Here is a 25,032-nt window from a genome sequence, read left to right as displayed (position 1 = left end):
CTGTGTTATGTGTTAGTGGTTTCCCTGAAGAAGGAGGCCTCCAGAAGGTGGTTCTCTTCATGACACAGCCAAACCCACCCCTCATGGTGCTTCCCTAAGCTGATGCTCCAGAGGCCTGGTGGGAGGAAAGCAAAACAGCTCTTTTTGCTTCAGTTCAGCCAGGGGTCTGTGCATGTGTTGGTAGCTGATGAGCTTTGCATGTGTTCTCTGAGTGCCCACTGTGCATGGGCTGGGGGTCTGTGCCAACCAGGGGATGCCTGCAGAAGGGAGTCTCACCTTTAGGAGTTCACAGTGGCCTAGCAAGGGCAGTGGTCACCACCCAAACAGCTACAATATGTGGCCGACTGAGTGGGGCTAAACCAAGGTTGTAAACCTGATTGCATAGAGTGCTTCAGAGGGACTAATTCATGGTGACTCCATGCATGAGAAAGATGCTGTGTGGAGGTGACATTTAAGTTGGGCTTGCAAGGATGAGTTTGGAGGTGTAGGAGGGGCAAGGGTGTTCTGAGTATAGGGAGCAAAGGAGTATGAGAGAGCAGAGTGGGTTTGAAGAAGAGGAAATTGTTATGCATGAGGCTGGTCTTGGGAATATTAGAGTAGAGGTCAGAGGTTGAGTTTGGTGGACCTGTAGGGCTTCTCTGGAGGACTCAGCCCCCCAAAAGGGCCAGAAGGTTCTATAGGATCCCACTATGGCTTCTCATCTTCCCTGGTCTGTTTCAGTTTGCGTTTTTCTTCTGATGCGTCAGATGGGGTATGGTCACTCTGGGTCTATTCCCCTGGGGCTTCAGTGTTCTTGCTGCCCCAGCATGGTTGAGTTGGGCCAGGTTTATTTTATCTGAGTCAAGGGGCCATGAGGGCCCTTGGCAGTGGAGATCTGATGCCTGGGCCTGGGAGTTTTTCACACTGGTCCTTACGTATCTTCTTTTTTCCTTCTTTCTTTTTTTTTTTTTTTTGGGTGAGACGGAGTCTTGCTTTGTCACCCAGGATGGAGTGCAGTGGTATGATCTTGGCCCACTGCAACCTCTGCCTCCTAGGTTCAGGTGATTCTCCTGCCTCAGCCTCCTGAGTAGCTGGGACTACAGGTGTGCGCCACCACGCCTGGCTAATTTTTGTATTTTTAGTAGAGATGGAGTTTTGCCATGTTTGCCCAGGCTGGTCTTGAACTTCTGACCTCAAGTGATCCACCTGCCTCGGCTCCCCAAAGTGGTGGGATTACAGGCATGAGCCATCACACCGGGCCTCCTTGTGCATCTTCTAAAATTCGAGGAGGCAGAGGTCTGGGTGTAGGATCCCAGGCTGGCATGGCACATTTCTCATCTTACATCCTCTCTGTGTCATTCTGCCCTAGTGGGAGCTGGAGAAGAGCACCAGCCGACAGGAAGGGAAGGAGTGCACAGAAGGCTATCAGGCCTCTCTCAGCCAGCTCCAAATCCCTCACAAGACCTCTTACCACTGGCTTCTGAGTCTCAGGGAAAGGGTGAACCCTGAGCTATGGGATTAAAAACTAGGCTTGATGGCTGCTGGGCTTGAGTTTTCCACAGGACAGTACCTAGCTTCAGCCCTCGTGTCCAGGGCAGGGGGTGGACAGATAGGTTGCGCTCGACACCACAGCAGGGACTGTGGGAACAGCATTGGTTTGAGCTTTCCATCTTCTTCCTGGGAGTCTGCCCTTGAATGGAGCATGCCTCCCTCTGCAGTGACCCAGGGAGTCTTTCATCCTTCCTCTTACTTTCCAAGCTACGTTGGTGGGGCAGGATGTCAGCCAGATGGATATTGTCATTCCACCCAACACAATTAGTAACAATCCCTTAATATTACCTACTATATGTTCATATTCAGATTTTTCCAGTTATGTCAAAAAATGTCTTTTTACAGTTGGGATTATTTTGAGTCAGGATCTGAACATGGGGCTACACATCACATTTGTTTATGTTTCATAAATAGCTCAATCTGGAACAGTACCTCTTCCCACTCCATCCTATTAGACACCCTCTTTTCATGCCATTGACTTGTTGAAGAAACTGGGTCATGTGTTCTGAGCATTTTCCAGAACAATTCTGGGTTTAACTGATTGCCTCCTAAGTTTTCCAGAACTTTGAGTTTTGCTGATTACTTCCTCATGCAAGGAATTTTTTCCTCCATGTCCCATATTTTTTTCTGTAGACTAGAAGTTAGCAGTAAAGACTTGATTAGATTCAGGTCAGTTTTGATGGAGGGTGGGAGTGGAGGGTGCTGTGTTCTTCCTGTTTCATAACTTAAGGAGGCACAAAGTGCCTGATTGTCTCACTTTTAATGATGCTGAATTGATGAGAGTGAATTTAGGTGATAATATTCTGATCCCTTCAATGTAAAGCTCCCCACCTTTTACCTAATTATCCATCAGTAATCACTGTTTGAGTCTAATTTTATTGAGTTTCAAAGGATATTTTCCTAATTCTTTGTTTCTTTCGCATTTATCAGCTAGAGTTCTGTATAAAGTATCTTTTTTGCTTCCATGAGGGCTCTTTGGTTACTCTAAAATATAATTTATGTTGGAAAATGGGATAATTTGTTTCTTTTAATTAACAGTTCTCAGAGTTGTGAGTTGATACCCTGAAAATCTCAATTGGTGTTCTAAGAGTCCCTCTTCTATTGTTTTAAAATTGTGGTAAAATACATGTAACGTAAAATTTCCCATCACAATCATTTTGATGTGTACAGTTCCGTAGTGTTAATGTTAGGTATATTCACATTGTTGTGAAACCAGTCTCCAGAACTCTTCATGTTGCAAAACTGAAACCCTGTATTCATTTTAAAAAAGAAACAAACAAACAAAAAAACAATTCCCCATTTATCTTCCTCCTCCTAAGCCCTGGCAACCACCCTTATGTTTTCTGTCTCTAGGAGTTTGACTATTCTAGGATCTCATACAAATGGAATCACACAGCATTTGTCTTTTTGTGACTGGCTTTTCCATTTAGCATGTCCTCAAGGTTCGTCTATGTTGTAGCATGTCACAATCTCCTTATTTTTTGGCTGGGCGCAGTGGCTCATGCCTGTAAGCCCAGCACTTCCTGGGTGGATGAGGTGGGTGGATCATTTGAGGTCAGAAGTTCAAGATCAGCCTGGCCAACATGGTAAAACCCTGTCTCTATTAAACATACAAAACAAAAAACAAAAAAAAACTGGAAAACTAAAAAACAAAAATCAGCCAGGCTGTAGTGGTGCATGCCTGTAATCCCAGCAACTCGGGAGGCTGAGGCAGGAGAGTTGCTTGAGCCTGGGAGGTGGAGTCTGTGGTGAGCCAAGATCGTGCCACTGCGCTTTAGTCTGGGTGACAGAGACCCTGTCTCAAAAAAAAAAAAAAAAATTCCCTTCTTGTGTTAAGGCTGAATAATATTCCATTGTGTGTATATAACACATTTTGTTTTTCCTTTCATCCATTGATGAATACTTGAGTTATTTCCACATCTTAGCTATTGTGAACAATGTTGCTATGAACATGAGCATAAAAGTATCTATCTTTGAGACCTTGCTTTTAAGTCTTTTGGGTATACACTCAGAAGTGGCACTGCTGGATCATATGGTACTTCTGTGTTTAATTTTCTGAGATACCACTGTACTATTTTCCACAGTAGATGCACCATTTTATATTCCCACCAACAGTGCCCAAGTGTTCCAGTTTCTCCATATCCTCTCCAGCACTTATTTTGTGTTCTTTCAAACAGTAGCCATCCTAGTATTTTTGAGGTGACGTCCTCTATTAGTTTTATGTTGTAGTGGCTCATTGTTTTTATATATTCAGTGTATTTACATATTCAGTCATTTTTTTAATGCTCATGTTATCCTATCTTTGGTCAGTGGCAGCCCCTTCGAGCTGGCTTCTATATCCCTTTAGGCAACTCCTTTGACCCCACATCAGTGTCTCCCTCTGTGAGTAGGACAGGTGTCCCCTTTACTAAGAAGTTAAGAGGGGCCTCTCCAGCCTGCAGGCACCAGCTAAGTCTTTTACTTTTTCCCTCTGGGCTGGCTGCTTGTCAGAGCTCTGCCCATCAGAGCTCAAGGAGTCTGGTTGTAGGACTTGTACTTCCCCTGGTTTTCTCCTGGGGCTGAGAACAAAGGAGCCGCTACCTAATCTGACCTTGTCTGTGGGTATATTTGCTTAGCTGTGGCTCAGGGAACCCCTGCCCCCCATCCCACCCCCACCCCCCACCCCCACAACTCTCCTATCCCCCAGAGTGGGCAAACAGGGCTAGAGCAATGGAAACTGACAAGACTATTCAGTCAGTCTATATTGAGAGCCTTCTGAGTACCAGTCAGGGTGGTCTCAGATCCACTTTGGAAGTCACTGAACTACCTGACTAGAGGTGCTGAGCAGGTCTCTACCAGGCCAATGTTGGGGGTAGATGGCAAGAACTGCCTCTACTGAGCTATGACAGAGACCCTGGTGGGTCTAGCAGTGCAGTGAGGTCTTAGAATTCAAGATGTGCTTTCGGCCTCTGCACAGGAAAAGCTGGTCCTCTGCTAAGCCACAGGAAAGAAACACAGTCCTAGGGGCAGAACTGGTCTTTGAGAGAATAGAGTCAGGTCTGTCTCCAATTAATAGGGTATCAGACAAAGCTTTCTTGGGTATCAATATCAGCATTCGAAATGAGGTCTAGGAGTGTCAGAAGTGTCCGGGAGAGTTGGAAGAGAGAGTGGTTGGGGGAAGGGGTTATTCTGACCTGTGTGCTAGAAAGCCAGACAGCCCCTGTTGGAGAGCCACAGGCCTATGGCTCCTGCATGATCTGCTTTCTTGGTGTTCTTTCCTAGACCTGCCAGGTATGCCAGATGCTGCTGCCCAACCAGTGCAGTTTCTGTGCCCACCAGCGGATTCACGCACACAAGTCCCCCTACTGCTGCCCGGAGTGTGGGGTCCTCTGCCGCTCTGCCTACTTCCAGACCCATGTAAAGGAGAATTGCCTGCACTATGCCCGCAAGGTGGGCTACAGGTGGGTGCTACCTGGCTTGCTGTCCTGGTATTGCCCAATGGCTGGTCCTTTTCCTAAACCAGAACTTATTTCAGATAGTTTTGGTCTTAAGAGGCTTGAGTTTCAGTCTAACAGGACAAGAGCATTGTATGGTATGTGGACAGACATTTTTTATTTGGTAGCAGACAGGAAGAGCAAGAGAGAGAAGAATAAGGAGTTTAAAAAACTTAAATATTAAAAAATTAGCTTTGAAGTTTTGGGGAGATTAGAATACATATAATACTTTGTCTATTTGGTTTTTAAAAGTATCTAAGTTTAATTTGCTCACAAAGTTATCACATTCAGCACATTAAATGTAAAGTACTGTTTCATTAATGAATGTACTAATTACAGTACTTGGAAATGTTTGCAGGTTTTAACAAATGGGGCTGCAAGATGCCAAACTCAAAGGGCTTTAGTATCTTTCTTTTTGTTAATTTTTGTCAGTTTGTGGCAAAATAGGCAAAACCTGAGACTGGAAGAAAGGATCAGCCTCTTGGTAAAATCAAGAAAACTCTTATTTTAAATGGAATCTCCTCCTTTGTGTCAAACATAAGCAAGAAGTCATTTTCAGGAAAAAGATTAAAGTGAGGGAAAAAGCTTCCCTCTAGAGTTCATTGATCTGTAATTTGTTTTCTGCTATTTGACATTAAATTTTTTTTGGTTTTAAGTTCATTTGACTTTTTTGTGTGTACTTATTATTGTCTTTAGCATTGTGTTAGACACTCAGGATACAAAAATGATTAAGAAACAGCGCTTGCCCTGGTAGGTTACAAACATAAGAACATAAGTAATTATAACTCAGAGTGCTAAGTCCCACAATAGAGAAATGGTCAGGAAGGCTTCCTAAAGGAGATATTAGGAGATTTTCAGGCAGAAGAAGGGGAAACCATATCTGGCAAGGGCCTGAGCAGGAATACCAGCATACACAAAAGGGGTGTCAGGAATGATGAGTATGGTTGTATAGAGGAATGTCAGGATGAATTGTGGGAGTGGGGAGAAATGAGACTAGGGAGTTGGCAGAGGCCAGGCCATGCAAGACCTTGTATTTCTTGGCAGACATTTGGACTTTATCCAATGGACAGTGAGGAGCTACAGAAAAATTTGCAGCAGGGGAGTGATTTGGCTAGTGTATTTTAGAAAGATCATTCTGGGAAGCAAATACATATATTAGTGAGGGGAGAGACTGAAGACTTCTTGAAAGGCAAGTGTGATGATCCAGATGAGACGCTGAGGGCTTCACTGAAGCCATGATCGTGGGAATGGAGAGAAGGTAGATTTGAGAGGGGTTTAGGAAGAAGCATCAAGATTTGATAATAGCTTTTATATGAAATGAGGGATGAGGAGTTTGGCAGAGGCAAGCCCAGGCTATGCAAGACCTTATATTTCTTGGCAGGCATTTGGGCATTTTCCAATGGACATTGAGGAGCTACAGAAAGATTTGCAGCAGGGTAGTAATCTGGCTAGTATGTTTTAGAAAGATCATTCTGGGAAGCTAACACATATATTAAAGTTTTTCAGTGACTCCCACATTTCTGACTTGGGGTAAACATTTTATTTTTACATTTTTTTGAGACAGGCTCTCACTGTCACCCAGGCTGAAGGGCAGTGGTGTGATCATGGCTCACTGCAGCCTTGACCTCCCGAGCTCAGGTGATCCTCCCATCTCGGCCTCCCAGGTAGCTGGGACTACAGGCACGCACCACCATGCCTGGCTAACTTTTTGTGCTTTTTATAGAGACAAGATTTCACCACGTTGCCCAGGCTGGTTGCAAAACTCCTGGGCTCAAGCGATCCTCCCACCTCAACTCCCCAAAGTGTTGGGATTACAGGCGTGAGCCACTGCACCTGGCTGGTATAAACATTTAAAAATGTAGACTGATTTCTTTTTCATCTTATGGAGGATGGAGTATCTAAAGTACATTAAAAACAAGACAAACCTAAGACAGGATTATACAAAGCACTTACCACCAAGTTGCTGAAGAGCATTGCTTGGCAACATCCCAGGCTACATTTTAAACCAAACATCTGAATATGTTTTTACAGTATCCTGTAACACTTAAAAATACCTTTCTAGCCTTGATTTAAGTGTATGCTGCTTGTTCTGAGATCAAATAGTAATACAATCAACACTTAAATATTTATCTTTGAATCTTGAACCCAAGAATTTTTTTTTTTTCTTTTTCTTTTTTTAGATGGAGTCTCGCTCTGTCACCCAGGCTGGAGTGCAGTGGCAGCATCTTGGCTCACTGCAATCTCCACCTCTCAGGTTCAAGCGATTCTCCTGCCTCAGTCACCTGAGTAGCTGGGATTATAAGCATGTGCCACCATGCTTGGCTAATTTTTGTATTTTTAGTAGAGCTGGGATTTCACCATGATGGCCAGGCTGGTCTCAAACTCCTGACCTCAGGTGATCCACCTGGCTTGGCCTCCCAAAGTGCTGGGACTACAGGCATGAGCCACTGCACCTGGCCCAAGAAATTTTTAGTTGTATGGATGGGTTAATACTTTTCATTTTTAATTACATATTTTCTTATGTACAAGTAAAAAGAAATATCTCAAAAGCAATTCAGTTTATCAAACCTTTTTGTAAGGAATGCCAGACCAAATGTGTTGTGATTCAGCTAAAGGGATTACTGAAGATAGTGATATTAAAATTTTCAGTGATCTGCAGTTGAAGTCAGAAGACACACACAACACTACAGTGTTCATAACAGAGTTGTGCAATCACTACAAACAGTTTTAGAGCATTTTTACTATCCAAGAAGAAACTTAATATCCACCACTCCACCACTTCTTTCATCCCTGTAACCCTAGGCAATCACTAATTTACTTTCTGTCTCATAGCTCTTCTGGACATGTCATATAAGTGGAATTATATAATATTAGCATAATATTTGCAAGGTTCATCCATGTTGTAGCATATATCAGTATTTCATTCCTTATTATGGCTGAATGAGATTCCATTGTGGGGATATACCATGTTTTGTTTATCCATTTGTCAGCTGATGGACCTTTGGGTTGGTTCTACCTTTTGGCTTCATGAATAATGAATAATGTGTATAATGCTGCTGAAGAACATTCATGTACAAGTTATCATGTGGACATGTTTTCAGTTGCTTTGGATACCTAGGAGTAGAATACCTGGGTCAGATAGTAACTCTATAGGGAGGGGAACATCACACACCGGGGCCTGTCAAGGGGTGGGGGATTGGGGAGGGATGGCATTAGGAGAAATACCTAATGTAGGTGATGGGTTGATGGGTGCAGCAAACCACCATGGCTCTTGTATACCTATGTAACAAACCTGCACATTCTGCACATGTATCCCAGAACTTAAAATATAATTTTAAAAAAGGAAAAAAATAGTAACCCTGTTTAACTTTTTGAGAAACTGTCAGACTATTTTCCAAAGTGACTGCACCATTTTTACATCCCCACCAGCAGTGTATGAAGGTTTTGATTTCTATACACCCTTGTCAACACTTGTTATTGTCTTCTTGATTTGTAACCATCCTTATGGGTGTGAAATGGTATCTTGTTTCCCTGATGGTTAACTAACAGTGTTGATCATGTGCTTATTGGACTCCATCTTTTTTTTTTTTTTTTTTTTTTGAGACAGAGTCTCACTCTGTTGACCAGGCTGGAGTACAATGGCACTATCTTGGCTCACTGCAACCTCCGCCCCTCCCTGGGTTCAAGCACTTCTCCTGCCTCAGCCTCCTGAGTAGCTGGGATTACAGGTGCCCACCACCATGCCCGGCTAATTTTTGTATTTTTAGCAGAGACGGGGTTTCACCATTTTGGCCAGACTGGTCTTGAACTCCTGACCTCAGGTGATCCCCCGACCTTGGCCTCCCAAAGTGCTGGGATTACAGGCGTGAGCCACTGTGCCTGGCCTGGACTCCATCTTCTTTGGAGAAATGTCTATTCAGATCATTTGCCCACTTCTGAATTGGGTTATTTGACATCTTATAATTGAGTTGTAAGAGTTTTTTATATCTTCTGAATACAAGTTCCTTGTCAGATTTGCTTATATTTTCTCCCATTCTGTGTATGTTAATTTTTTTAGTACATTCTCTTTTTTTTTTTTTTGCCCAGAAATTTTTTTTATTATTTTACTTTAAGTTCTAGAGTACATGTGCACAACGTGCCGGTTTGTTACATATGTATACGTGTGCCATGTTGGTGTGCTGCACCCATTAACTCATCATTTACATGAGGTATATCTCCTAATGCCAGAAATTTAAATTTCATTCAGTAGGCTTATTGTTAGTAATTCTAGTTTTAATATTTTGAAACTATTTTTATGTATTATCAGATATAGCAAATAATTATAATATTGTTCTTAAGAATGATTTTCAGTAGAAAAGACAACAGTTACAAATGTAAAATCAGAATTTAAATAAAAATACTGTCTTAACTTCAGCTGGGTTAAATATATATAGTCCCCTCCAAAATATATAGTCCCTGGTTCTTTCCACTAAAAACTCCTAAAATCAATAACATAATAAAACTAAGCAACCCCAAAACCCATACAGTGATCTCTAAATATTATTCTTCACTAAAAGGATCAGTTATTTTGAGAAATGTCTGATTAATTATGAATTTATTTAAAAGTTTAGTGTTATTTTTAGTAAATGTTCAATTCCATTCCCCAAAGGACCTCTAGAACAAACAAACAAACAAACAAACAAACAAAAACAGGATGAGCACGGAAAAACAATGCAGAAGAGGAGGAGAGAGAGGCTTTTCTAGTTTATAAGAGTTATAACCACTCCCAAGATAAAATCAGGTCAAACAAACAAAACCATGAATCTAGCTACATATCAATTTATGTAGCAAAATTACATACCGTCTATCCAAGACGGTATGAGGAACTCTTTTGCACAGATAGGCAAACACTCTGTTTTGAGTGACAATGCGATCTTCTTCCTCCTTTCTTAATCTACAGACTTCCATTTGCAAAGAAGCAATAGTTTCTTGTTGCTCAGTTCGTTTTTTTCTTATAATGCTGGCACTTCACCTATAAAGTTTTCTGCTCCTGTTGAAGATCTTTTATTTTATTCTGTTGCTGGCAAGCCCTATTTAGTGATTCATCCTCCAATTCACCAATTTTGGATTTCACACTCTCCATAATTTATTCCAAGTCATTAGCTCGTTGTTCTTGATTGGTTGCTCGGCTGTGCTCTAGCTGAAGTTCATTTCTAAGCTGCTGATTAGTTTCTATAAGCTCCTGTATCATGTTCTGTTGACGTGAGGTTTCTTCCACCAACAATTTCAAATTCTGTCTCATCCTTTGTGATGACTGTTTGTCAAAAATGATGAGATCTTTGAGATCTATTCTTTTGACTAGAGACAAAGGTTTTAAGCCATGCATCATCAATAGCACATTTATGCTTTCCCATTCTGCTTCTTCCTGCTGTTTTTCAGTCATGAGTCTATCTAACGGTTGATTGGAATCCTGAGGTTTAAGGGCTACCAGAAACATAGTTTCTTTTGTAGAATCAAAAGAAACAGACATTGGCAATTAAAAAATTTGAGTTGCCTCAGTCATAGCATACTACTCTTGCACTTTACACCTGGTCATTCAGGTTGATCTCAATGAAATGATCACCCAACAAGTCTCATGTCTGAAACTGGATCTTCATCTTCCTCAGTCGCCACCTCCCACCAGCCAGTACATTCTCAAGATACCTATGTTCCATTTTATTGAAATCTACTACAGAGTTTTACAATATTATTTTATGTTTTGTATTATTTTTGCTTTTACTTGATAATGTAAAAAGTCTCTATATATGGTTATTTATATAATATAAATATATATATATAATTTATATGTATTTTATGTAAAATATGCATACACATATTTCAGAATTTTATAAATTGTTCTGTTCTTTGTTAATAATTTGGAGAGTGGCTAATGATGTCATAAGGAAGCAAGTTTAGACTGTTTTAATGTTATTTTCTTATTTGTGATTATTAACAAAGTTAAATACTTTATGTTGTTTATCTTTTCTAAAACTACATATTTCATAACATATGATTCTATAATTGCCTATTTTCTCTTAAGCTGTGGTCAAGTGCAGTGTCATATGGTTGGCACTCTTTTCTGCACACTTTCTCATCAACTTGTAAACCCCGTTGGATTCAGTCCTTCATTGAGGGTACTTTGCATGTGTTCTCACTTTCAGTGAGGTTTCTCGAAGAAATGTCTACAAGATACATAGAAGGAATTTTCAGTAGCATTCGAGAAGGATATATTTCTACTGTTTCTGCAGGAGTTTGGTCAAACGGCACAAATAAAGCCACTTAAGAGATTCTTTACACATATCAGGTGTACTTGGCCACTTTGGATGAATGTGGAATTATGTGCTTTTTTCTCCTCATAATACTTTGTAGTGTGGAAATACTTGTGTGTGCTAGAAGTTGGTTTCACTCTTCTGTTTAGCAGGAGAGAAAGGAAAATTAAGTAAGTAGCTTGTATAGAAGCCCTAATTTAAAGCGTACACAAATTTAGTAATGAATGCTCTATGGAGTTCACTGCAAAAAACTTTCTGGTTCTGTGGACTGCTCTTCGTTGCTAATTAAATTTTCGAAGGTGATTCTCTACCCTTCCCTTCCAATACATACAAGGAAGAAAAAAGATTGTTCAGGATTCTGTGGTGATTTATGTGGACTGTGAAAATGTATCACACCTGTAATCCCAGCAATTTGGGAGGCTGAAGTCGGTGGATCACCCGAGGTCAGGAGTTCAAGACCAGCCTGGCCAACATGGTGAAACCCTGTCTCTACTAAAAATACAAAAGTAAACTGGGTGTGGTGGCAGGTGCCTGTAATCCCAGCTACTTGGGAGGCTGAGACAGGAGAATCGCTTGAAACCAGGAGGCGGAGGTTGCAGTGAGCCGAGATTGTGCCACTGCACTCCAACCTGGGTGACAGAGCAAGACTCTGTCTCAAAAAAAAAAAAAAAAAAAAAAAATATGTGTGTGTGTGTGTGTGTATATATATATATATATATGTAGTAAAATGAAGGGTAACATTCAGGAGTCAAAGAATTCTTAAATGAAGGCATGCCTTTTATTTTAGCAAAGCAGCTGCCTCTCTTTAGTGCCTATGGGGATGTCAATATTATGAGGGCAGACAGTATTGCCACAAAAGGAAGATAAAAAGAAATAACAGAGAGGGGAAAGATGTTTCCTCATGTAGGGGAGACCTGTGTGTGTTCATAGGCAGTAGGAAAGACTGAACACAGGAAAGGGACTAGTAATTTTTTTTTTTTTTTTAGACGGAGTCTCGCTCTGTCGCCCAGGCTGGAGTACAGTGGCACAATCTCTGCTCACTGCAAGCTCCTTCGCCTCCCGGGTTCACGCTATTCTCCTGCCTCAGCCTCCCAAGAAGCTGGGACTACAGGCGCCTGCTGCCACGCCCGGCTAATTTTTTTATTTGTATTTTTAGTAGAGACAGGGTTTCACCATGTTTGCCAGGATGGTCTCAATCTCCTGGCCTCGTGATCCGCCCACCTCGGCGTCCCAAAGTGCTGGGATTACAGACGTGAGCCACCGCGCCCGGCCAAGGGACTAGTAATCTTATGGATGCAGGTCACTAGTAATCTTATGGATGCAGGTCATATTATTCTCCGATATCAAAAAAAGGGAAGGCAGTATTTATAGAGAGATGTTGTGAAGTTGAAACAAGTTCCATATGGCCTCAATTTCAGAAAAATGGTTTAAGACAATTGTTTATCTTATTTATGCATTGTAAAAAAAATGTATCCACCAAACAAAACTCGGAAAATACAAATTGGTAGGGAGAAAAAGAAATGAAAAGTTATCCCCATAGTTCCACTAAGAAGATATCACAGCACTTTTGAGCTATGTGATCCAGTAGAGTATAGTACCAGCCATTTGTGGCTACTGGGTGCCTGAAATTTGGCCAGTGCAACTAAGAAACTGAATTTTTATTTTATTTTGTTAATTGAAATAACCACATGGCCACATGAACAGTGGAGCTTCCCCCCTCTCCCCCCAGCCAGGGGACAGGTTTTCGCTCTGTCACCCAGACTGGATTGCAGTGGCACAATCTTGGCTTACTGCAACCTCTGCCTCCCGAGTTCAAGCGATTCTCCTGCCTCAGCCACCTGAGTAGCTGGAATTACAGGCACGTGCCACCATGCCCAGCTAATTTTTGTGTTTTTAGTAGAGATGGGGTTTTGCCATGTCAGCCATGTCTCATCTTGAACTTCTGGTCTCGTGTGGTCTACCCTCCTCGGCCTCCCCAAGTGCTTGGATTACAGGCGTGACCTACTGTGCCTGCCCCAGTGGAACTATTCACCATTCCTTCATCACAACAAGTTCCAGTGAACAACACTATGGAGTATTTCTTCCTGGACTTTAAGGGTTGTTTTAATGTAGTTGTTGTTTTGGTGAGCATAGCATTGCCTGACTGTATGTTTTGTTAAGTGGCCATCCCTGCTTACTCGTACCACCAGCCTGTGGGAAGGCATGGGCTTTGTGCAGCCTCCTTTGGAATTTCTTGGACTTCTGCAGTTGTCTCACACTTAAATACTGTTTATGCCATTACTGAACCATTTTATTCCCTTTCCACTTCCACCGACTTCTCTTAGGTAGGCTCAGGTTTTTGGTTGGCAGAATATCCTCTGGCCAGTGCAGGGAAGGTTGGGGTTTCTCCCTTCTATACAAGGCATGGCCTTGGGCTTGGGGGCCCCTGTGTGGCCACGTTGTGCCAGACTGTAGCAAGCAGACCCTCAGGATATACTTGTGGAGGGTGGAAGTCTGAGTGATTGAGGGAGGGAGAGGGTGCCTGGATAGCTCTGTTCCTTTTCTCCATCCCTCCTCTTGCAGCACCGCCTCTGGGTCCGGTACTCCCTCTACTCCACCCACACTACCCCACTTTTGTCTAGGTGCATCCACTGTGGTGTCGTCCACCTGACCTTGGCCTTGCTGAAAAGCCATATCCAGGAGCGACACTGCCAGGTTTTCCACAAATGTGCATTCTGCCCCATGGCCTTCAAGACTGCCAGCAGCACCGCGGACCACAGTGCCACCCAGCACCCCACCCAGCCCCACAGACCCTCTCAGTGAGTGCAGCTCCAGGGCCAGCAGGCCCTGTGGGGCAGAGAGGAGTAGCCTGGGTGCTGTAGTGGGTGGCATAGGAATGGGTGAGGGAGCTAGGGTTAGTGGCAGAGGTGCCTGGGGTCATACTAAGGATGTCCTGACGCAGGGGAGCATCCACATTGGCTCAGGGTAGTGCTTTCCCAAACTTGACCCTGGTTCAGAGAGAGCAGAGATGGGTGGAGGGGCTGCGTGGTGCCTTGGCCACCTCACACCCTGGGGCTTGTCTCATCAGGCTCATTTATAAGTGCTCCTGTGAAATGGTCTTCAATAAGAAGAGGCACATTCAGCAGCATTTTTACCAGAATGTCAGCAAGACGCAGGTGGGCGTCTTCAAGTGCCCTGAGTGCCCACTCTTGTTCGTGCAGAAGCCGGAGTTGATGCAACATGTCAAGGTGGGATGCCTTGTGGGAGGAGGCTGGGGAGGAGGGCACGTGCCTCAGGTTGGGGGTCCGACTCTGTGCATCTTTCCCCTTGCCCAGTCAGTAATCGCTCTCCCCATCCTCAGAGCACTCACGGTGTTCCCCGAAATGTGGATGAGCTGTCAAGCCTCCAGTCTTCAGTGGACACATCCTCAAGCCGCCCCAGCTCTCGAGTTCCCACTGAGCCCCCAGCCACTAGTGTGGCTGCTCGGAGCAGCTCCCTGCCTTCTGGCCGCTGGGCTAGGCCTGAAGCCCACCGCAGAGTGGAAGCCAGGCCTCGGCTGAGGAACACTGGCTGGACCTGCCAGGAGTGCCAGGAATGGGTTCCAGATCGGGAGAGCTATGTGTCCCACATGAAAAAGAGCCACGGTCGGGTAAGTGCAGCCACACAGTTACAATGCAGAGCCCAGTCCTCTGGACTTCTTTCTGTGAGACCAGAACTCCTAGTGTTCCTGGTGCTTTGGGCAGCGTGGGTACCACAGATCTTGAGGTCTTTGGGATTATCCTCCTTTCTGCCTATAGCATCTGAGAAGAAAGATGCACCCAGAACTCTCTTACAGTTCTGATGCTTTGTGTGTTGCCACCTCCTTCCTCAGACATTGAAGCGGTACCCGTGCCGGCAGTGTGAACTATCCTTCCACACCCCCAACAGCCTGCGCAAACACATCCGCAACAACCACGACACAGTAAAGAAGGTCTACACCTGCGGGTGAGTCCCTGGGGATGGTAGTGAGGAGGCCTGAGGTTCAAAAGACTCTGTCCATGGCACCACTGGGTCTTTTCTCTGCTGCAAGATCAGGTGTCTAAGACAAGAGACAAGTGATTTCCAACTGGAAGAAGTTGCAGCTAAGTCAGAAATCAGGGGCAGGTCAGAAATCAGCTTCCAGAACCTGGTAGCTCCTGAGACCTGCCGTGTCACTCTCTAGCCCAGGACTGCACAGCCCATCAGTCACGAAGCACCCTGAGGTTTAAGAGGAGGGATGGTGATGTGACCATGCACCCCTGGGACTGAGAGGCTTCTACACCATCTGCCTGTGCCTTAGGATATACCCAGGCCCTTTCACTATGACTACTAGCCTAGCACTTGGGTCTGTGGGCAGTGACATCAGGGAGTGTTCAGTGAGATTGTGGCTGAGGGCCAGGTGTCAAGAATGCAAGTATTCTAATGTGCTATTGTCTGCCACCTTGGCTGACCTGCTGGCTGGATCTCTCTGAGGATCCCAGCACCAGCCAGCCCAGGAGTCTGCTCCAGACTCTCTCCCTCCTGGCCTTGGTGTGAATAGCACTGAGGGAGCCTGCAGCCCGGGCACTTACCTGACCTCTCTGCTGTGCTTCTGCAGGTACTGTACAGAGGACAGCCCCAGCTTTCCTCGGCCTTCCCTCCTGGAGAGCCACATCAGCCTTATGCATGGCATCAGAAACCCTGATTTGAGCCAAACGTCCAAAGTCAAACCTCCAGGTGGACATTCCCCTCAGGTGAGTATGGGCTCCCTGCCACTGGAGCTGGCTGCTCAGTGAGGCTTGGAGCTGGAAGGGCATTAGGAAGGCTACTGTTGTGGCCATGGAGCAACCAGAGTGACAGCTTCCCTCAATGTGGGTCACTCTCTAGTCCTGTGTGACCCACCTGGCACTGGACACAAGTAGGGGATAAAGACAAAGACCCATAAGGTGGCCTGTCAGCCTGTTGTTACTGTTGCTTCCCTGTCACCATGGCCCCCTCTGTAGGGGTGTGCTGTGCTCTGTGGACATTGGTACATTTTCACACATACCATTCTCTTTCTGTCTCACAGCAGTCCTGAGGCGTGTGCACGTAGGACTACCTTGTCAGATGAGGATAATGATGTTTGACCAACTTACCCCCCAACCTTCTCACTAGTTATAGGAGGAGCCAGGCCTAGAACCTGCTATCCTGGCCCCTTGCCCTATGACTTTATCCCTGTCCCATGCCCTATTCTCATTTCTTGTGAACTTCTGGAGCAGCCTGGTTTTTCCTCCTCACTGCAGCCTCTCTCCACACCATGGTAGGGGGGCTGTTCCACAGAAGGGTCAGGGGTGTCTGGGAAGCCCTAAGAGCTGCCTGGAGTTTCAGGGCATTCTTAAAACTTTCTTGCCTAATCAGAACCATCTGATTAGGCAAGTCAGTGGTTGGCAAAGGCCCTTTCATGCATAGGAGCTGGGGGTATCGAAACCTGTCCAATTGTAAAATGCATATCCTCCCTTCCCCCAAAATGCACATACCCTTTGATCCAGCAATTCTGCTTCTAGGATTTATCTATTAGAGATCTTTTGCCTTGGGCATAAAGAAGTCTGCTAAAGGATGTTTGCTGCAGCACTGTGTGCAGTAACAAAGATGGAACTCAGCTAAATGTCAGCCACTGGGGACTTCTCATTCCCACAGTGGGTTAGTGTGCTGCCTGTAGAAGAAGGAAGTCTCTATGTTCTCCTATGGAGACACACTCCAATATATGTCGTTAAGTAAAAAAAAAAAAAAACAGGGTGAAGAAAAGCATGCATATACCAAGTGCGGTGGCTCATGCCTGTAATCCCATCACTTTGGGAGGCCAAGGTGGAAGGATCACTTGAGCCTAGGAGTTCGAGACCAGCCTGGGCAACATAGGGAGACTCTATCTCTACAATAAATAAGTAAATAAATTAGCTGGGTGTGGTGGTGTGCACCTATAGTTCCATCTATTCAGGAGGCTGAGGTGGGAGGATCGCTTAAGTCCTGAGGTCGAGACTACAGTGAGCTGTGATCACGCCACTGCACTCCAGCCTGGGTAACAAAATGAGACCCTGTCTCAAAAATGAAATGAAATAAAATAAAAAAAAATTAGCCAGGTGTAGTCCCAGCTACTCATGAGGTTGAGGTGGGAGGATCGCTTAAGCCCAGTAGGTCAAGGATGCAGTGAGCTGTGATTGTGCCTCTGCATACCAGCCTGGTCAACAGAGTGAGACCCTGCTTCAAAAATAAAAAGAAAAGTATGCATGGCATGCCATCATTTTGCAAAAGACAATAGTTTTGTTTTTGTATATGCATAGGATACCTTTTGGAAGAGCTACAAACCCAGGTAATATGTTCTTTGGAGAGCAGGCCTGGGGAGTGGGATAGTCTCTATACCCTTCCCATGCCTTTGGAGTATTGTGACACATGCATATGTTACATTACAAAACAAACAATTGAAACAAACCAAACGTAAACCAACATTCAGGGCTGGGGTGACCCTGGCCGGGGTGGTGCTTTCCTTGAGTCCTTGGACTCGTGGTTACCTCTGGGGGCTCATGTCCAGGGCTTGGCCTGGACTGTGCTCACGCTGTCTCTCCTTTTAGGTGAACCATCTGAAAAGACCAGTCAGTGGAGTAGGGGACGCTCCAGGCACCAGCAATGGCGCAACCGTCTCTTCCACCAAAAGGCACAAGTCCCTTTTTCAGTGCGCGAAATGTAGTTTTGCCACAGACTCGGGGCTCGAGTTTCAGAGCCACATACCTCAGCACCAGGCGGACAGCTCCACAGCCCAATGTCTCCTCTGTGGTTTGTGCTACACCTCTGCCAGCTCCCTCAGCCGCCACCTCTTCATTGTCCACAAGGTGAGAGACCAGGAGGAGGAAGAGGAAGAGGAGGTGGTGGCAGCAGAGATGGCAGTGGAGGTGGCAGAGCCAGAGGAAGGCTCCGGGGAGGAGGTACCCATGGAGACTAGAGAGAATGGACTGGAAGAATGTGCCGGTGAGCCTTTGTTGGCTGACCCAGAGGTGAGGAGATTGCTGGGCCAGGCCCCTGAGGACGATGGTGGCCACAATGATCATAGTCAACCACAGGCCTCTCAGGACCAGGACAGCCACGCACTATCCCCTCAGGTGTGACTGGAGACCTTGCAGTGTGCATGGTCAGGGGTGGTGCCAAAGCGTCTTCCACATGCCATGCGGACCGTGGAAAATAAAAGGCTCTGCCCCCGGTGTGAGTGTGGCCGGTTGTACCCTGGAGTAGTGTCTGCCCTGAGCTGCCAGTGCTGGGTATCCCCCAGCCCCAGGAAATGTGGGGTTGGCCAGGACCCTCACAGCTCTGAATTTGCTTCTGTTATTTATGGCTTTGTGCTGCTTCTTGGTACCCCATCTCTTGTCTGTGTCCTTCCAACCCCAAGCTGCTTATGTGGCCCAACCCCAATCCTGTCAACTAGGCTTGAACACCACAGCGGCTGTGCTCTTCTGGGAGGTTCCCGCTTGCTGCCTTCAGCCAGGGCGCTCCTCAGAGCTCTATTTTCCTGCAGACACCAGCTCTCCTTCCTGCCTTTAGATCCTGAGAAGGAGGGAAATGAGGGGTGCTGACACAGTCCCTCTGGGAGAGCTCTGCCTAGCCTGGTTTGGCAAGGGCCCTTGATTACCTTGCCCCTCCTCCCTGTCTTTGATTCTTTTCCCTCAAAATAGTCCTGAGAACTAATTGTCACACTGGCTCATCATGTCTCTGTGGGTGGGGTGGGAGAAACCTCTGCTGCACACCTCTGTTTGGAACCTGGGGAGAGCAGGAGGTAAGGCAAAGGCAGGCAGGCACCAAGAGCCAGACTCCTTGAGAAGGCGCTGTGGGTGGGTCTTTGTTCTGCCGTTTTGCCTTTCCTGACAGGTGGGGTTGGGGCACACAGACATTGGAATATTTGTACTCCTGCTCTCGTGCCATTTGAGAGGCTGCTGCCCCAGGCAGGCCAGCCCCTCCTCCTCTTGGCTACACTCATGTTGCTCAGACTATATTTCAAATAAAAAATCTTCTCACCATGCAGGTAGGCTCTTGTATTCCTCTCCAAGTGAGCCTGGCCCCACCCTGTTCCACCCAAGGGTCTTTCCCAGACTTCCCCTGTTTGTCCCATCTCTGAGGGAGGACAACACTTCCTACTGTCTAAGGAAGGTCTTCTCTAGATTCTGGAGCTTGTGGTTAGGAAACCAGGAGCCCTGTACTTCTTAGTTCTCTAGAGACCTTCTGAAGGGGTGAGAGGAGGGACTCCACCATGTGGAGACCTCTAAGATCTCCCCCAGGCTAGTGGCATTGGCTTTAGGGCCTATCGAAATTTTCTGGGCACCTTCATCTTTCCTTCACATGATTTTCAACCTAACAGAACCCCTTACTGGTAAAAAGGGAAAAGTGGGTGGAGAAGAGGAATTTTATAATTTTCTTATAGCATTCAAGAGGTTTCTTATTTCTTACAGCAGTGCTGCTGCCACAGAGAACTCAGATGTGGCAGAACTGGGATTAGAATTGGAAGACTGGCTGTCTTTTCACTGATGGTGGAGTCAGGGCCCACCCAAGCGGGAGGAACAGGCTGTGTGGAGGTGTCCTGTGACCTCTAACCCAGGTGGCATGGGGTTGGGCCCAGCAGGATCTAGTAAAGGGAGGAGGGTGCTAGCTGGGTGCCTAGAGGTCATCTTTCAAGGAGGCATTAAATATCAATTATAAATTATTAAATCAGATAAATATGCCTGGCCTTTTCACAGTTGAAAAAAATACATTTTTTTCCTCTATCAAATGCCAAGTTTTTAGTGGAAATGCTAATGGCAGTGGGAAAGGTTGCCTCACTTTCAGAGAGACTCTCACTGTCTGCACCCTTTTAATAATTGCTCTTCCTGGCAAGGCTGCCACCTCCCTGTCTCCCAGACTGGCAGTGGGGCAACCCAGGCCTGCTTCCAGTTACCTGCAAAGCCAGACCTAGCCCTGCCGTAGCTGTTGTCCCATGCCTAATTCTAGTTGCAGGAAGCCATCCCTGTACCCTGGGTCCATTCACAGGAACAGGTTCCAGAGAAGGCTGATGGAAGGGTTTGAAATGACTGGTTGAACCCTTCCTGCTCAGACACAGTGGTAGCTGGAGAGCAGGCAGAGATGGTAGAATTGCAGGTTTGGCCACCTGTACTGACCCCAGATATATATCTCCTTCCTGGGAAGAGCATGAGTTGGAAAAATGTTGAGCCACTCCCTGGAAAACCTGGGTCCTGGCCTGGATTCTACCCTTAGCCAGCTCTTAGCAAATCCCTTAACCTCACTCTTTCCTCCCCTTCACGATAGAGTTAATAATTCCCATCCAACTGGCTTCACGGGCTTTTGTGAACTCATGAATGTGAAAGTCTTTTCTAGTTTATAAAACACTATATGAATGTGGGAAAATCTTTACTTGACCTTAGGGCATGGAGGGTGGAGCACATTTTGTCTGCTGTTTGGACTTAGATGCTGATTAGCAGTTATAAAGTGGCCCAGACACCTAGCCATTCTTTAGTAAGAGTGAAGATAGCATTTTAAGCCTTGCTTGTGTGCCCAGCATCTTGCTGAACACTTTCTAGTGATTCTCTCCTTTAATCCTCACAAAGATCTCACAGTTGTCCTCCATTTTACGGAGAAGAATACCGAGGCTCACAGAGGTTAAACGATGTGCAGAGGCCACCTGTAGTGATGGTGCTGAGTCAAGCCTGTCAACCATTGTGCTCCTTAGCGACCAAGGCTGCTTTGACAGGCTGCCAGCTTGTCAGTGGTTTGCAGCCCCCGAGATATTGTTTTCCTACTTCCCATGCAGTTGGGGTGCCCCGCCAAGTGCCAGGTTCTCTTTGGAGTCCATCTGTGCCTTGTCACCCCAAGGAGGGCCTTGAGCATCACGCTGTGACATTCCAAAACACATGTGGTATCTCTACAACCTTTCATTCTCATTGGGATTTGCCTTGCCATTTAAACACCATCATTTTTTGAGGACTATCTAGAAAAGGTTGCCTAACCCTCACAGGGAACATAGAGTCCAATATCTTCTGGTTTTTTCTTTTGCAAGATTTTTTTAAATGGTTGTGCTATCATTTGTCATCATCAGAAAATGCTTGCTGTAACAAGCGTTTATCTGCACATTATGCTGCAGTGAATGCTCTACTGATCAAATTAAACAGATAAGATCCCTACCCTTGTAGAAACTACAACTTAATACACTCTAAGACTTGACAAATTACTTAGTATTTATTTTCCAACTGCTTTATCTCTGTAAAATGATACGCTGAATTATTATAAGCTAATTGTTGTAGAAAGAACTTTCCCCTTAACTTATGTAAACAGTCTGGTTTTAAAAAAATTAATAATTGTGGCCTAGTAAGCTCAAAACTTTGCCTTCCCCAAGACTGAGGAACCTCTGTCCTGTTCACCACTGTATATTCAGCACCAGGCAATCTCTTTTATTTTTTGTTTGTTTTGAAAAATTAATACATATACATGGTAAGACATTCCACAATACAAAAGGGTATACAATAAATGGTAAGCTTCCCCATGGAGGTCAGCCTCTAGTCCCCTCTCCAGAGTTAATCACTGTTATCTATATGTTGTGTATCCTTTCAGAGCAATTCTATGCATTTACAAGTTTATAAATATGTATATTTATATATCTATTTTTAATACAAATAGTAGAATTCTATACACAGTGTTCTGAAGCTTGCTTTCTTATATAGTATTTTGGAGATTATTCCAAATTCATACATTGGGTCAGAGTAATTCTTTAAAAGTTCCTTGCATATAACAGTGATTCAAAAATTATATGGATGAATGAGTGAATGCCTGCATGAATGAATGAATCTGATTCAATTGGTAGCTACTGCTGTTCTCTTGGGGTCTGATCTGATCAAGACAGCACCTTTTAGATTCTAGAATGTGTTCTGACTAAGGGGTTCAGGATACTATTCACCTTCTCCAACAGATGCCACAGGAGCCTTAGGAACTGGGCACAGGAAGTCTTGGGCCCCTGGAGGGAAAAGTTGAGACCCAGGTCCTACTTAAAATGCTTGGTTTTAAGGTTCCTACTTAAAATGCTTTTTTCTTTATTGGAAAATGATGTAACATTTTAGAGAAAATTAAAAAGCACACATATTTATAATCTCTTCCTCCTACCATTGCAGTTGTTTTCATTTTTGCCTATAACTTTCCAATCCTTTTTCAGCACATTCATAATTGAATTTATGGTATAATTATGACAGTATCAGTGGTTAACATTGAACATTTCTATATGGCAGACATTATTTTCACATTCATTTTTATTTAGCTTCACAACAATCCCGTAAGATACATACTATTATTATTCTTTTGGAGACAGTAAAATCGAGGTTCAGAGTAGTTAAATGACTTCCTTAAGGCCATGGAGCTAATAAGGGGCAGAGCTGGAATTCACACTCAGGGATGAATTCACACTCAGAGCTGGAATTCACACTCAGACAGTATACTAACAGTATACAGTCTCTGATTTTGTACCCTACTTTTCTCCACTGAACGCGGAAAATGTCCAGTACATGTTTCTATATGGCTTTTAAATCATCATTTTATTTTTCTTTCTTTCTTTTTTTTTTTTTTTTTTTTTGAGACGGAGTTTCGCTCTTTCGACCAGGTTGGAGTGCAGTGGCGTGATCGAGGCTCACTGCCAGCTCCACCTCCCGGGTTCATGCCATTCTCCTGCCTCAGCCTCCTGAGTAGCTGGGACTACAGGCGCCTGCCACAACACCCAGCTAATTTTTTTTTTGTATTTTTAGTAGAGATGGGGTTTCACTGTGTTAGCCAGGATGGTCTCAATTTCCTGACCTCGTGATCTGCCCACCTGGGCTTCCCAAAGTGCTGGGATTACAGGTGTGAGCCACTGTGCCCGGCCTAAATCATCATGTTCAATAATTGAATTCAATAATTCAGTAATTGTAATACTGCCTTGGAGGGGCTGAGTATCAAAATCATTTTGATACTCAGCCCCTCCAAGGCAATATCACTTTTATTTACATTTATTTGTTTTTCAGTTTGCATTATATTTATGCTTTCTCAGAGTTCTATTGATCATGCCAAATCAATATAATTGACCATTTCCTGTTTAACATTTAAATTCCCTACTTCATCAATGCAATGAAGAGTCCTGAGCATATAGCTTCTTGCTTCTGCAGAATTATTTCCTTGGGAGTTTAACCCAATTTTTTTCTTGAGTAAACTCACTGGTGGAGTAATAGAATGGAGAAGATCATTGTCATAATATGAATCAGACTAGTAATCAGACGCCCTAGGGTGCAGTCTCATTTCTGTAACTGACAGTCATTTGGTCTCATCTGTCAAATGAAGGGGTTGGTTTATATCTCTGGGGATCTTGATTTTTATCTTCTCATTCTATATACGTTCATGTCAAAATAGACCTTCCCAAAGGCAAGAACTCGTATTTCCTCTGTTGCTTATTTTTTTTTATTTGTTTACTTTTGACCTAGATGCATACACAAACGGAAAAGATCCCTTTTACTCAGCCCCTCCAAGACAATATCATTTTTATTTACATTGATTTGTTTTTCAGTTTGCATTGTATTTATGCTTTCTCAGAGTTCTAGCTCTTTATGAGTACCTATTTTTTTTAAAGTCTCTTTGTTAATCATCCTAAGTTTTGTAAGTTTTTAAATTTTATTACTTTTTTTTTTTTTTTTTTTTTTTTAAGAGACAGGGTCTGGCTCTGTCACCCAGGTTGGAGTGCAATGGCACAATCATAGCCCATTGCAACCTCAAGCTCCTGGGCTCAAGTGCTCCTCCCACCTCTGCCTCCCAAGTAGCTGGGACTACAGGTGTGTGCCACCATGCCTGGCAAATTTTGTTATTATCTTTTTAGAGATGGGGTCTTGCTGTATTGTTCAGGCTGGTCTTGAACTCCTGGGCTCAAGGGATCCTCCTGCCTCAGCCTCCCAAAATGCTGGGATTACAGGTGTGAGCCACGGTACCTCGCTTTTTTTTTTTTTTTTTGGTCAAGCCTTTTGAAGTTTGAACTTGGTCTGCTTCATAACTTCCAAGCATCTTTAAATCCTTCTGTCACCAGGCATTTTTCATTAGGGTCCTAGGTCCAGGTGAATTCTTGAGTTGGTTTGTTGTGTCATGTGTTGGCCTTTAAAAATGCTCTTATTTTGGCTCACGCCTGTAATCCCAGCACTTTGGGAGGCTGAGGCACGCAGATTATGAGGTCAGGAGTTTGAGACCAGCCTGCTCAATATGGTGAAACCCCGTCTCTACTAAAAATACAAAAATTAGCTGAGCTTGGTGGCAGGTGCCTGTAGTCCCAGCTACTCGGGAGGCTGAGGCAGGAGAATTTCTTGAACCCGGGAGGTGGAGGCTGCAGTGAGCCGAGATTGAACCATCGCACTCCAGCCTGGGTGACAGAGCAAGACTCTGTCTCCAAAAAAAAAAAAAAAAAAAAAACTTATTTTATATCTATATCTATATATACCCATTTACAGATTTAAATTGAGTTTCCAGTGCATGAATACTAAAATCAGCAAATATTTAATTGACCATAAGGAAAAGAGGTGCGGAAGGATGTGGTAAAGCCATGTAAATCCATTGTAACTAGGAGAAGCTTCCATCACAAAGTAACAGTGGATCTGCAGCACCAGTGTGTTTCATGAATGGATGTGGGATCATACGTAGAGTGATCATCCAGGTCTACTAAATCGCTTTGCTTCTTGGCCTTTTGGCTGAGATCAAGTACAGAC

The 25,032-nt window shown here is 44.4% G+C and overlaps 1 protein-coding gene and 1 pseudogene across 13 annotated transcripts in view; one reads left to right on the top strand and one right to left on the bottom strand.

The window, feature by feature from the left end:
• ZNF592 (zinc finger protein 592) overlaps window positions 1–19,307 on the top strand; it is a 54,896-nt gene extending 35,589 nt beyond the window's left edge. For all 13 annotated transcript variants that reach the window (XR_012415301.1, XM_065548353.2, XM_065548352.2 and 10 more), the window contains 7 exons: window positions 4,792–4,970; window positions 13,912–14,088; window positions 14,358–14,517; window positions 14,631–14,918; window positions 15,141–15,253; window positions 15,885–16,020; window positions 17,872–19,307. Coding sequence is in view for 12 of the 13 variants with exons in the window: in XM_065548353.2 (XP_065404425.1) it covers window positions 4,792–4,970; window positions 13,912–14,088; window positions 14,358–14,517; window positions 14,631–14,918; window positions 15,141–15,253; window positions 15,885–16,020; window positions 17,872–18,402 (1,584 nt within the window). In the remaining variant the exon portion in view is untranslated. The remainder of the gene's footprint in view (window positions 1–4,791; window positions 4,971–13,911; window positions 14,089–14,357; window positions 14,518–14,630; window positions 14,919–15,140; window positions 15,254–15,884; window positions 16,021–17,871) is intronic.
• LOC123574387 (centrosomal protein of 70 kDa-like) lies at window positions 5,858–10,667 on the bottom strand (annotated as a pseudogene).
• Window positions 19,308–25,032: the final 5,725 nt, after the last annotated feature.

This window comes from Macaca fascicularis, chromosome 7 (assembly GCF_037993035.2).
Source record: "Macaca fascicularis isolate 582-1 chromosome 7, T2T-MFA8v1.1".
NCBI classification, from domain to species: Eukaryota; Metazoa; Chordata; class Mammalia; order Primates; family Cercopithecidae; genus Macaca; species Macaca fascicularis.
The sequence above is the reverse complement of the archived record's forward strand: the minus strand, read 5'-3'. Positions and strand labels throughout refer to the sequence as shown.